Source organism: Microcaecilia unicolor, unplaced genomic scaffold (genome assembly GCF_901765095.1).
Source record: "Microcaecilia unicolor unplaced genomic scaffold, aMicUni1.1, whole genome shotgun sequence".
Lineage (NCBI taxonomy): Eukaryota > Metazoa > Chordata > Amphibia > Gymnophiona > Siphonopidae > Microcaecilia > Microcaecilia unicolor.
The window spans coordinates 41,384-54,388 of NW_021962870.1; the positions used below are offsets into that span (position 1 = coordinate 41,384).

The window sequence follows — 13,005 nt, forward strand, 5'->3', positions numbered from 1 at the left end:
ACTGGTCTCCGTATCTCAAAAAAGATATAGTAGAATTGGAAAAGGTACAGCGAAGGGCGACGAAAATGATAGTGGGGATGGGACGACTTTCCTATGAAGAGAGGCTGAGAAGGCTAGGGCTTTTCAGCTTGGAGAAGAGACGGCTGAGGGGAGATATGATAGAAGTGTATAAAATAATGAGTGGAATGGATCGGGTGGATGTGAAGCGACTGTTCACGCTATCCAAAAATACTAGGACTAGAGGGCATGAGTTGAAGCTACAGTGTGGTAAATTTAAAATGAATCGGAGAAATTTTCTTCACCCAACGTGTAATTAGACTCTGGAATTCGTTGCCGGAGAACGTGGTACGGGCGGTTAGCTTGACGGAGTTTAAAAAGGGGTTAGATAGATTCCTAAAGGACAAGTCCATAGACCGCTATTAAATGGACTTGGAAAAATTCCGCATTTTTAGGTATAACTTGTCTGGAATGTTTTTACGTTTGGGGAGCGTGCCAGGTGCCCTTGACCTGGATTGGCCACTGTCGGTGACAGGATGCTGGGCTAGATGGACCTTTGGTCTTTCCCAGTATGGCACTACTTATGTACTTATGTACCGCTAGGTCAATGGCTGGCAGTTAAGGTCTCAGACCCAGGGGGAGTGGCAAGATGGCGTCCTAACCTGTTGCGGTAGCGGTTCGGTGATATGCTGAATATTCTTGAATCCGTTACCTCTTAGAATGCCTCATTCCAAAAGGAAAGGAGCGACGAAGGCTCAACCACCGATGACCCTGGTATCATCTCCTATTCAGCAGACACTTGGCCGCTACATGCGGAGCTCTTCATTAGACACTGGTTTGGCGAGCCCCGTACTGACTGTCAACGGAGCAGCGTCATCATTCTTGGGACCGGATACTACCCTATCGCCGCCGGAGCTGAATCCTCCTCCGTGCCCTGCAAGGTCCAGAGTTGAGTTGCTGGGACAGACGGGAACCGAAGAGGTTCATACCGCAGACCTACTCGGCGGCTCTCTCCCTGAACATGCAGAGAAAACTAACAAGGAGTATGAATCTCCCCAGGAGGTGACGATGGTGGCTATTTGGAAATCTGTCCAGGACTTAACCGTTGAAGTGGCTAAATCTACTAAGGCACAAGAAGAAGTTAATAAAGTAAAATCTACAGTAGACGTCTTAGTGAAAGACAAATTATTTATACATTGCAAAATAGAACAAATAAAGAATAACAATCGGCACTTAACACTTAGATTGTTAAATTTTCCTAAATCATCAGTAATGACATCTCACGATTTCTTCAAAAAGTATTTACAAGAGATATTAAAATTTTCCTCAACTGATATTCCTCCATGCAATAAAATATATTATCTCCCTTCTATTACTGCAAAACAAGGAGAAAACGCCGATGCGACTAATCTTGCGACTTCATCACAAATACAAAAAACTGAACTTGGGCTTCAAAATTTAACCGCTCTACTTGAAGATTCAATGACAGAAATACTAACTAGAGGAACATTGATTGCGTCTTTCGTCTTTGAGCAAGATTTGAATATGGTTATGAAGTTGTATTTTAAATATTCCACATCTCTATTTTGCGGACAAAGAATTTGGATATACCCGGACGTGACTAAAACCAACACAAGAAAGAAGAAAACAGTTTTTGGCGCTTAGAGAGGAAACAAGACTTTGGTTTACCCCTGTAAATGTTTGATCCGTTATTTGGGGATCAAATATGGGTTTTTTTTTAACCAAATCAGTTACGGGTTTTCCTGGACATGAAAAGTCTATCTAACCGCCCGTTGGTAACATCATAAACAGCTATAAATTAATAGGAACGAGATAAGATTCAGGTTAATTTGGACATTATTCTTTCTTTTTTACTTTTTTTATTAATTCTCCTCACTTGTGTTTAAACCACTCCCTACGTCTATTTTTAGTGGTCTAAGGAAGAGTTAATTATACTACTAGTTGTAAATTTATTTTCCTCTTATGTTTAATTTCTCTGTATTTCCGGACAAACTGTATTAGTTTGTAAATTCAAATGCAATAAAAAAAGTAATTAAAAAAAAGGTCTCAGACCCAAAATGGACGCGCGGCAATTTTCATTTTGCTGCACGTCCATTTTTGACAAAAACGTTAAAAGGCCTTTTTTTATAGGCATGCTACACTACCGTAAGCCATTTTTAGCGCGCCTTTTGTAAAAGGACCCCTCAGTTCTGAACTATACAACTGAAAGACCTGGAGAAAATCTTTTCATCCTTGTGTTGAACCAGATTTAATGCATCACTCTGGGCTTCTGGTATCTACAGTAAGCCGTTTGTTTGCTTATATGTAATAAATAGTTGGAAATTAAGAAAGCACAGGGCTTGGGATTACTGCTCCTCTATCTGGTTATACTGGACAAGGAAAGAGTGCATTACGACACCCCATGTGAGACAATCGAGAGAGAGAGCGCAGAACTGTCAAAGAACAAGAGATTGCCCCGTGTACTCACTTAGGGCCCTGTTTTCTAATTAGCATGCGCTCTAACTGTGTAGACGTCTATTGGGATATGGTAGGCACATACACGGTTAACGTGTGTACATGATTAATGCACATTAAAGATGCTAACACACTTATAACACGGCTTAGTAAACAGGGCCCTAAGACTGTAAGCTCATTGGGGAAGGAACTTATTGTACCTACATTCTATAAATACTGTCGATCACATTAAGCTTCATTAGGAAAGTTGAGTTAATAATCTAAGAATGAATTTATTAATGGTCACTATGTTGACCTCTGGATGTATAACTGGCTGTAGGAAATTATAAGTATTTTCAGATGCATTACCCATAACTATCATCTTTGAAAATACATGTGTAACTTGAACAGATGCATTTATGTCCAGATGTTAGATCTGATGTCTACTCTTTGGTACTTGGATATTTAAGTGAAATATTGAGTGACTAAATTTTATCACCAAACTCATAGCTATTTTCCCTCCTCTTGCCTTATGCCAAACCACATCCCTTTTCCTGACGGATACATTTGGCCATGCTGCATATCCCATGTCAAATTCATATGTGCCGTAGGCTGTGGTCACTTCTCCTGCTCATGAATAAATACTTTTGAATATCAGTCTGAAGAATTCCTAGAGAAGAATGAGAAGCAGAACATCTGCTGTGGATTTCCCATGTTATATCTCTACCTGACACCCTCAGCTCAGACTGAGAGTTGGGGGTCTGGACACTGTAAGAGAACAGAGGATGATCCAGCTACTTACATGAATCTTGAGGATGTTGGAGAGGGAACACCTTCACCTCACAAAGCGACAAATACTGTTTGCGATTTGATAAGACCACGCTGACATAACGACCTTCCATCCCTTTACAATAGAGTGTTGTGATGGAGCCCGCTTTGATATCAGTGATGTTGCCACATCTGGATATTTGGGAAGAAATCAAGATGGCAGGTTTAGTAACAGATTGACTCTGGCATAAGATTTAGCCAGCCTTATCCTGCTAAGAGAAGAGACGAGACAGGACTCAGAGGCTGAGTTAGTGAGGGATATAACCATCCTTATCATGCTAAGATGACAAGATACCTTGGAAGGCAAGACAGCAACACCCTGAGGCCCTGTTACAGGGTTTGTCCTGGCCTCATGTTTGCTTTCTTCCCCCCCCCCCCCCCACTCTAAAAATAAAAGCTACAGTTGCTGTATTGGTCCCCTTATACATAGACTATAAGAGTTCATTACAACAATTTTAGAGAAAATAAGATCCACTTCAAGCTGATTGACCTCCAAAAACTGGTACTTTAGGGGCGCCTTTCCTGAACCAATATCCTAAAATCTTGGCACCCAGCACCCCCCCCCCCCCCATTTTTTATCATCCTGATACCTTCATCCCCCACCAAAATTTCAGGACCCTAAACCCCCTCCCCTACAAGATGATCCATGACTCCCCGTTCTATCCCCAAAATTTCCCTTCTGTCTAACAAACCCCCCCATCCCATGACCCCCCAAACAAATATTCCTGATGTGTAGTGACCCCCTCACCCACATGACTCCCTTGTTCCCCCAGATCCCATCCCCTTGCATAACTTCAAGAGGAAGGAATGATGTCCACTCGCTCCTGCCTCTGTGTCTCTATCTTGAAAAATAATGCCACCTGACACTGCATAGTGCATCTTGAGATGTATCCCTTATTTGGGAGAATGATCCCATGTGGTATGCCCCAGGATGCATCACTTGGGATCAGGTGCTGCCATTTTCCAGGATGGCTGTGTGGAGGCAGGAGCAAGTGGGCACCACTGATGGGAGGCCAGTGGGGGGCAACAAGGAGGGGCTGGATATGCAGAGGACACCAAATATATTTGTTTGGGAATGAGGGGTGTGGAGGGGGTGCAAGTAGACACCAGGGATATTTTTTAGAGAGATCAGGGGGTAAAAAATTAATCTCAGGGATGTGAGAGATGAAGGGGGTAGGGGGGAGTTGTGAAGAGAAGATTTATGCAGAATCGGTTACGAGCTTTGGTTTTGTTGTGTTGCAAGGTTTAGGCATTTAAGTTGGGTCGATAAAGTAAGCCTTTTTGAACAGGTTGGTTATTAGTGATTTCCGGAAGTTTAGGTGGTCGTGCATTGTTTTTACAGCTTTTGGTAGTGCATTCCACAATTGTGTGCTTATATAGGAGAAGCTGGATGCATATGTTGATTTGTATTTACTACTACTACTTAACATTTGAGTCCTTTGCAGCTTGGGTAATGGAGATTTAGGTATGTTTGTGTTGATCTAATTGTGTTTCTTGTTGGTAGGTCTATGAGGTCTGTCATGTAACCCGGGACGACGCCGTGGATGATTTTAAGTACCAAGGTGCAGATTTTGAAAGCAATGTGTTCTTTGATTGGTAGCCAGTGTAGTTTCTCTCAGAGGGGTTTGGTGCTTTCGAATTGCGTTTTTCCAAATATAATCCTTGCTGCTGTGTTTTGAGCGGTCTGAAGTTTCTTTATGAGTTGTTCTTTGCATCCCGTATAAATTCCATTGCAGTATTCTGTATGGCTTAGAACCATTGATTGTATCAAGTTGTAAAATGTTTCCTTTGGGAAGAATGGTTTCACGCGTTTGAGTTTCCACATTGAGTGGAACATTTTCTTAGTTGTAGAGTTGACTTGGCTCTCAAGTGTGAGGTTACGAACGATAGTAATGCTTAGGATTTTCAGGCTGTCTGAGAAAGAGAGGGTGTAATCTAGGGTGTTTATATTTGTGGGTTTGTACGTGTTGTATTGGGATGAGAGGATGAGACAGTGTGTTTTTTCTGTATTGAGTTTTAGTTGAAATGCATTTGCCCATGAGTTCATGGTGTTTAGGCTGAGCTTGATTTCATTGGTGATTTCTGTTAGATCGTGTTTATAAGGTATGTATATTGTGACGTCGTCTGTGTAGATGAATGGGTTAAAGCCTTGGTTGGATAGGGATTTGGCTAGTGATGTCATTAGGTTGAAGAGGATTGGGGATAATGGTGATCCTTGAGGTACTCCACAATCGGCTTTCCATGGTGAAGATATGTTTGAGTTTGATTTCACTTGGCATGTTGCAGTAGTTAGGAAACCTTTGATCCAGCTAAGTATGTTTCCACCAATACTGAAATAGTCTAGAAGTCTTAAAAGTATATTAAGGTTTACCATGTCGAATGCACTAGACGTGTGGAATTGGAGGAGGAGTATGCTTTTACCTGTTGCTATTTCCTGCTTGAATTTGGCCAGGAGTGTGATGAGTACTGTTTCTGTGCTATGGAGGGGGCAAAATCCTGATTGTGATTCATGTAGGATTGAGAATTAGTTTATGTAATCACCGAGTTGTGTGGTTACCAGACTTTTCATCAGTTTGACTACTAGTGGGATAGATGCTACTGGACGGTAGTTGGTAAATTTGCTTGTCTTTTTCTTGGTATCTTTGGGAATTGGGGTGAGTAGGATGTTGCCATTTTCCTTAGGGAAGAGGCCTTGTTGGAGTAGGTAGTTTAGGTGGAATGTAAGGTCTGCTATGAAGCGGTTGGAGACAGATTTCATCAGGTAGCTGGGGCAAGTGTCCAGTTTGCAGTGAGTGTGGGAGAATTTATGAATCGCATGGGTAACTGTTTCAGTGGTGAGGGGAGAGAAGTTTGACCAGATTCAGTCCACTGGGTATTCACCAGGGGTTGGGTCCAGGCTGTTGATGAAATTTTCGATATTGGTGTTGTCAAGAGAAAGTGTATTGCGTAAGTTTACAATTTTTTCATTGAAATAATTGGCAAGTTTGTCTGCAGATGGGATGTCTATGTTGGTAGTGGTGACTGGGCTGGTATCTAGTAGTTTGTTTACTAGTTGGTATAGTTTCTTCGTGTCTTTGTAGTCTGGTCCTATTTGGTTCTGTAATATGACCTTTTGGCCTGTTTTATAGTGTATTTGTATTTTCTTTGTAATTGTTTCCAAGCATTGATCATGTGTTCGTCTTTTTTTTTTCCATGCTCTTTCGAGTTTCCTGGCTTGTGTTTTTAGTTTTTTCAGTTCATCGTTGAACCATGGTATCGAGATATGTCTTCATGATGTTCTTGTTTATAATGGTGCTATTTCATCTAGTATGCTTCTGCATCTTTTGTCCCAGTTAGAGAGGTAGTGTATGGAGTCTATTTGTGTTGTCCATTCATTATTATATAATTGTTGCCAGAATGTTTCCGAGTTTATTTGGCCTCTTGTGCTGTAGGTTGTGTGTTCTTGTGTGTAGTGTGAGCCCTTCTTCAGCCAGTTTAGGGATAGATTTAGTTTATAGTGGTCGGATCATAGTATTTCTGTCCATTTAACATCAGTTATTGTTAGGTTTTGGTCTGCGGACAGTTTGTGTGAGATGAGGTCAAGTGTATGTCCTTTGATGTGGGTTGTTTGCATGTTTGGCCATATGAGGTCTCATAAATGGGAGGAATTCCTTGCATTCTCGTGCGTTGGCAGAGTTTGGGTCTTCTAGGTGAAGATTGATGTCTCCTAGTAGCAGTATGTTTGAGTTGGTTGCACAGGTGTTTGAAATGAAGTCCATGAAGGTTGACTGGCTTTTGTTCCAATTGCCTGGTGGTCTGTAGAACAAGGTACAATTTAGGTGATCAATCAGGGATTTGCTATGGATTCTGATTGAGGCGATTTCAAGTTGGGTTGTTATGGACTCGGCAGTGGTTTTGGTTGTAAAGTGAAATCGATAGATTAGCATTATGCCTCCGCCTCTTTTTTCCTTTCTGCTCCAGTGAGTGATTTTGTATTCTGGAGGGCATAGGTCAAGGATTATGGGGTCCTTTTGGTCGTGTATCCAGTTTTCATTGATGAAGATTAGGACCAGGTTTTCTGACGTGATCCAGTCTGTTACTGTTGTTGTTTTGTTTATGTCAAGAAAGCAATAGAACAAAGAAAATCAATTTCCTTAGCTGAGCCCCCACCCTTCTCCCACAATGAGGTGACAGGCAAGAAGCCCTGATGCCCATGGGATGTCATTCTATATCACCATTCCAGGTCTAATGGAAGCCAGAATCAAAGGTGGTTACACATTGCATCGAGGAAATGATTGCACTGGATGACCAGTGAGTACAGGTGGTTATGAGCATGCCTCTTGATATTGAGCCTGTGGTGATCAACATTTTTTTAAAAGGCTGGTTCTAGTGGTAATGAAATCCAGATATTTATTGGTTATAGTTTATTATAACTTGCTATACTGTCCAAGCTGACTCTTAGAACTGGGCAGTTTACAATAAATAAAAACAAACAGGTTAACAGTGTAGAAAAGAACTACAAAATTCAATAAGAAATAGGGTAAAACCAGTCCTACCATGATAATCACAACAAAGGGAAGACAAAGCAGAAGAAAGAGAAAAAGGAAATCAAAAGGGAATGGGAGGGGAGAAGTCAAGAAGTAAGTAAGGAGGGAAGAGGAAGAGGGAACTGGTGGAGAATGGTGACAATCTACGTAATCCGTGAAAAGCAAATGATGTTAGTGGAAAAAACCTGTTTAAAAAGCCAAGTTTTTAATTATTTCTTGAGAATCTTAAAATAAGGTTTTGCTTGAAGAGAAAGAAGAAGGGAGTTCCAGTAAAAAGGCATAGTAATAAAGAATTGTGGTGGGTACATTCTGAATGTGTTGACTTAGGGTTAGGGAGAACTAGTCTGTGATTGCTTATGGAATGGAGCAGACGACCAGGAGAGTAGGAAATTGTTAAAGCAGAAAGGTAATCACGGACACCTATTCTAAGAGCTTTGAACATAAGAGTCAGCAACTTAAAGATAACTCGCTGTTCGATGGGGAACAAATGAAATTTTTGCAGGATTGAAGCATGATCAAACTTTTGTGCATGGCAAATGAACTTAATAGCTGTAGTCAGTGTAGACTGAAGTTTTTTCAAATTTGAGTGAGAGCAACCTAAATATTAAATATTACAATAATCCAGTCAAGTTGTAAGAAGTGACAAAGGAATGGAGTGTAGATTGTTCAAATTATTTACGTACAGAACGGAGTTGACAGAGAATGACTTACAAAGACTAGACAATTGTGGTGAGAAAGAAATACGGGAGTCTAGGATGACTCCTAGATAATGGAATGATTCAACAGGAAGAGTGGGTATTCCAAAGATAGAAGAGGCAGGGATGGTCACATCTGGGCTGAACCAGAATGCAATGGTTTTTACTTTCTTCAGAATTTGTGACCATTTAACCAATTTGAGATTAGCAACAGACAGTCTTGAAGGGCAGACGCGTAGCCAGACCTTACAGTGGGAGGGGACCAGAGCCCGAGGTGGGGGGCAGATTTTAGTCTGCCGCCCCGCCGCCGCCCCCACCACCTCACCACTCTCCCCACCGCCTCATCACTCCTCCCACCACCCTACCACTCCCCACAGCAGCAAGTACCTTGGCTGGCAGGGGTCCCCAACCAATGTCAGCTGAAGCCTTCTCCAGCGCCAGTCTCCAGCACCACCGCATTCCCTGCCCTGCTCTCTCTTCCTCCTGATATCCTTCAAGCTGCTTTAAGTGAAACTGAGCAGAGAAGGGAACACGGTGGTGCCCCAGACCGGTGCTGCACAAGGCTTCAGCTGGTGGGGGTTGGGGACCCCATGGTCCCACCTAACTACGCCACTGTTGAAGCAGAGTGAGATCAGGATTGTGTGAGCATGTGGGGAAAAAAAAGAAGAACGTTATTTGCATAGAAATGAAAGGAAATGCCAGTGGTTGGGATCAGGGAGGTAAGGGGACTGAGAAACAAATGAAAGAGAAATGGGGAAAGAACCGACCGTTGGAGAACTCCACAAGATAAGGGATGGGGGGAGGCAGTAGATGCTGCTTGAATAACCTGAAAGGAACAGTTAGAGAGAAAGAAAAAAACATGATGCCAGATATACCCAGGGATAATAAATGTGATTAACTAAATCAAAAGCAGCAGAAAGATCAAGTGAAATTGCAAGAACGATCTTGTGTTTATCCCAGTGTGAACATATTTCATTTTCACTCTCGGTAAAGAGAGTCTCGGTACCAAAATGGGGTCTACATCCTGATTGCCTAGGATGGAGGGCAAAAGTCTTCTCAATAAAAGATATCAACTGAGTGAAAGCAATTTTTCCAGTGCTTTAGAAAGAAAACTAAGGTGAGATACCAGACGGTGGTGGGCATGGACCAGGGGGTTGAGAGATGGCTTCTTGAGAATTAGACATCAAGGGCACTTGCCCAATAGAGATGCTAGTATTGATTATATTAAGAACCTGGGGAAGAAGTTCCAACTCTGGAACAGTAAGCCATGGAGGAGGTAGTGGATCAAGAGAACAAAAAGTTAAGCATATTTGACAGAAGTACACCAATAGTGGCTATATGGATAGATCAATGAAGTGCTGGCACTACCCGAAGAGTAGGAATATTCAGCTGTTATTTGGATAGATGGAGGACAGCCCTTTTGCTAACCTAAGTTTCGTAGTAGAACTCCAAATTGCCACTACCCAGATAACTCCGTTTTCCACCCCTGGACTACATTGGCATTATCTAGAAAGTGCTACCCAGTGGCACTACCCGGAGAGTCCTTTTAAATATTGAACCTATGGGGTTTAAGAAGCTGTTGAATCTCTTACCAATTACCAAGTTCCCTCCAGGATAATATTTTCAAAGCTAACTAACTTCAGGCACCCAAGTACCTTCAAAGATGTTGAGTGTTGATAGCACTTAGAATGCTGACTAGCCCACTGAACTTCAGTGACTAAATGTTTAGGGATAATCCTCCCTTACCAGATACCAATGCCCAAAACTTTCTGTCCTCATTGCCATAGGGTCTTACTGACTCTTCTTTATCCCTCTCCCAGTAATTTTTTTTTTTTTTTGTTACATTTGTACCCCACGCTTTCCCACTCCTGGCAGGCTCAATGCGGCTTACATGGGGCAATGGAGGGTTAAGTGACTTGCCCAGAGTCACAAGGAGCTGCCTGTGCCTGAAGTGGGAATCAAACTCAGTTCCTCAGGACCAAAGTCCACCACCCTAACCACTAGGCCACTCCTCCACTGTTGCTACTATTTGAGATTCCACTAGCAACATTCCATGTAGAAGTCGGCCCTTGCAGATCACCAATGTGGCCGCGCAGGCTTCTGCTTCTGTGAGTCTGACGTCCTGCACAGGACATCAGACTCACAGAAACAGAAGCCTGCGCGGCCTTCTACATGGAATGTTGCTAGTGGAATAGCAACATTCCATGTAGAATCTCCAATAGTAGCAACATTCCATGTAGAATCTCCAATAGTATCTATTTTATTTTTGTTACATTTGTACCCCGCGCTTTCCCACTCGTGGCAGGCTCAATGCGGCTTACATGGGGCAATGGAGGGTTAAGTGACTTGCCCAGAGTCACAAGGAGCTGCCTGTGCCTGAAGTGGGAATTGAACTCAGTTCCTCAGTTCCCCAGGACCAGCGTCCACCACCCTAACCACTAGGCCACTTGGGTTTTCACATCACAATTTATTGATTTCACATGTTATAATCCCATTGTGCAAGTACAAACCAGGTGAGCGTTTATATGGTATTCCAAGCTCCCTTCTGTTCCTTTTTCAGAATGAAATCCCTGAAGCAACTATTTATGCTTAGCAAAATATAGCGCTATGTTGGCATATTCTAATAAAGATTCAAAAGCTGCTCTCATTTGAATCTTTATTAGAATATGCCGAGGCAGCAAAAAAATTATATCTAGCCTCTGTCACGGTCCCAGGCTTTAAACAACAGTCACGAACTCTGGAACAATGTGAGCCCTTAGCCTACTGTCGTCGAGAGGCAGCAGGAGGCAAAAGCCCCCAAGCAGGACTGGACTAACAAGCTTGGCTTGGCTGGAACTGGATGATGGGATGGACTTGGCTTGACTGGAACAGGATTCAGGATACTGGATCAAGCTTGGCAGGAACAAGATTCAGGATACTCAAGCAGGATTCAGGATTTTCAAACAAGCTTGGCAGGAACAGAAGCTGATGACACAAAATTATTCAGGGTCGTCAAGTCGCAGGAGGAATGTGAACGATTACAGGAGGACCTTGCGAGACTGGGAGATTGGGCGTGCAAGTGGCAGATGAAGTTCAATGTTGACAAGTGCAAAGTGATGCATGTGGGTAAGAGGAACCCGAATTATAGCTACGTCTTGCAAGGTTCTGCGTTAGGAGTTACGGATCAAGAAAGGGATCTGGGTGTCGTCGTCGATGATACGCTGAAACCTTCTGCTCAGTGTGCTGCTGCGGCTAGGAAAGCGAATAGAATGTTGGGTGTTATTAGGAAGGGTATGGAGTCCAGGTGTGCGGATGTTATAATGCCGTTGTATCGCTCCATGGTGCGACCGCACCTGGAGTATTGTGTTCAGTACTGGTCTCCTTATCTCAAAAAAGATATAGTAGAATTGGAAAAGGTACAGCGAAGGGCGACGAAAATGATAGTGGGGATGGGACGACTTTCCTATGAAGAGAGGCTGAGAAGGCTAGGGCTTTTTAGCTTGGAGAAGAGACGGCTGAGGGGAGATATGATAGAAGTGTATAAAATAATGAGTGGAATGGATCGGGTGGATGTGAAGCGACTGTTCACGCTATCCAAAATACTAGGACTAGAGGGCATGAGTTGAAGCTACAGTGTGGTAAATTTAAAACGAATCGGAGAAAATTTTTCTTCACCCAACGTGTAATTAGACTCTGGAATTCGTTGCCGGAGAACGTGGTACGGGCGGTTAGCTTGACGGAGTTTAAAAAGGGGTTAGATAGATTCCTAAAGGACAAGTCCATAGACCGCTATTAAATGGACTTGGAAAAATTCCGCATTTTTAGGTATAACTTGTCTGGAATGTTTTTACGTTTGGGGAGCGTGCCAGGTGCCCTTGACCTGGATTGGCCACTGTCGGTGACAGGATGCTGGGCTAGATGGACCTTTGGTCTTTCCCAGTATGGCACTACTTATGTACTTATGTACTTATGTAAAGCAAACAGGGCAGAGACAAGAAGGAAGGGGACTGGAGCTGAAGACAAACAGGGCAGACACAAGCAAGATACAAATCTGACCCACACAGACAAATAACAAAACTATGGCTGAAGCTAAGGTAGAGGGGACTAGAACAAGCAAGGCAGACTAGGCAGGACACAAAGCTGACCCACACAGACAAACAACAGAACTATGGCTGAAGGCTGAACCTAGCACACAAACAGACCAAGAGGAACAGAAGCAGAAGAGCACACAGGCACCCTAAACAAGGAATCAAGACAGAAGTGCCCACAGGCACACAGGCTATGAACAAAGCAACAAGAAATCAAGGCAGAAGTGCTACACTGCACACTGACTAACCTGGAGACCTTTGGCATTGCAAACGCTCCAGTTCCTTATAAACAGGACAGAGGAAGGAAATACACTGAACCCAAAGGGAGGCTTGAAACACACAGGAAGTGGAAACCCTATAGGACAGAGGCATGAAATTCACAGAACCCAAAATGAGGCTTGAAACACACAGGAAAGAAACAATGCAGACAGTACCCAG

At 42.9% G+C, this 13,005-nt stretch overlaps 1 protein-coding gene across 1 annotated transcript in view; it reads right to left on the minus strand.

Annotated features, from left to right (window-relative positions):
* The window catches only part of LOC115458582, a 59,244-nt gene that overhangs the window by 13,521 nt on the left and 32,718 nt on the right, over positions 1-13,005 (minus strand). The window contains 1 exon segment of the mRNA XM_030188461.1: positions 3,254-3,411. Within this exon segment, the coding sequence (XP_030044321.1) occupies positions 3,254-3,411 (158 nt within the window).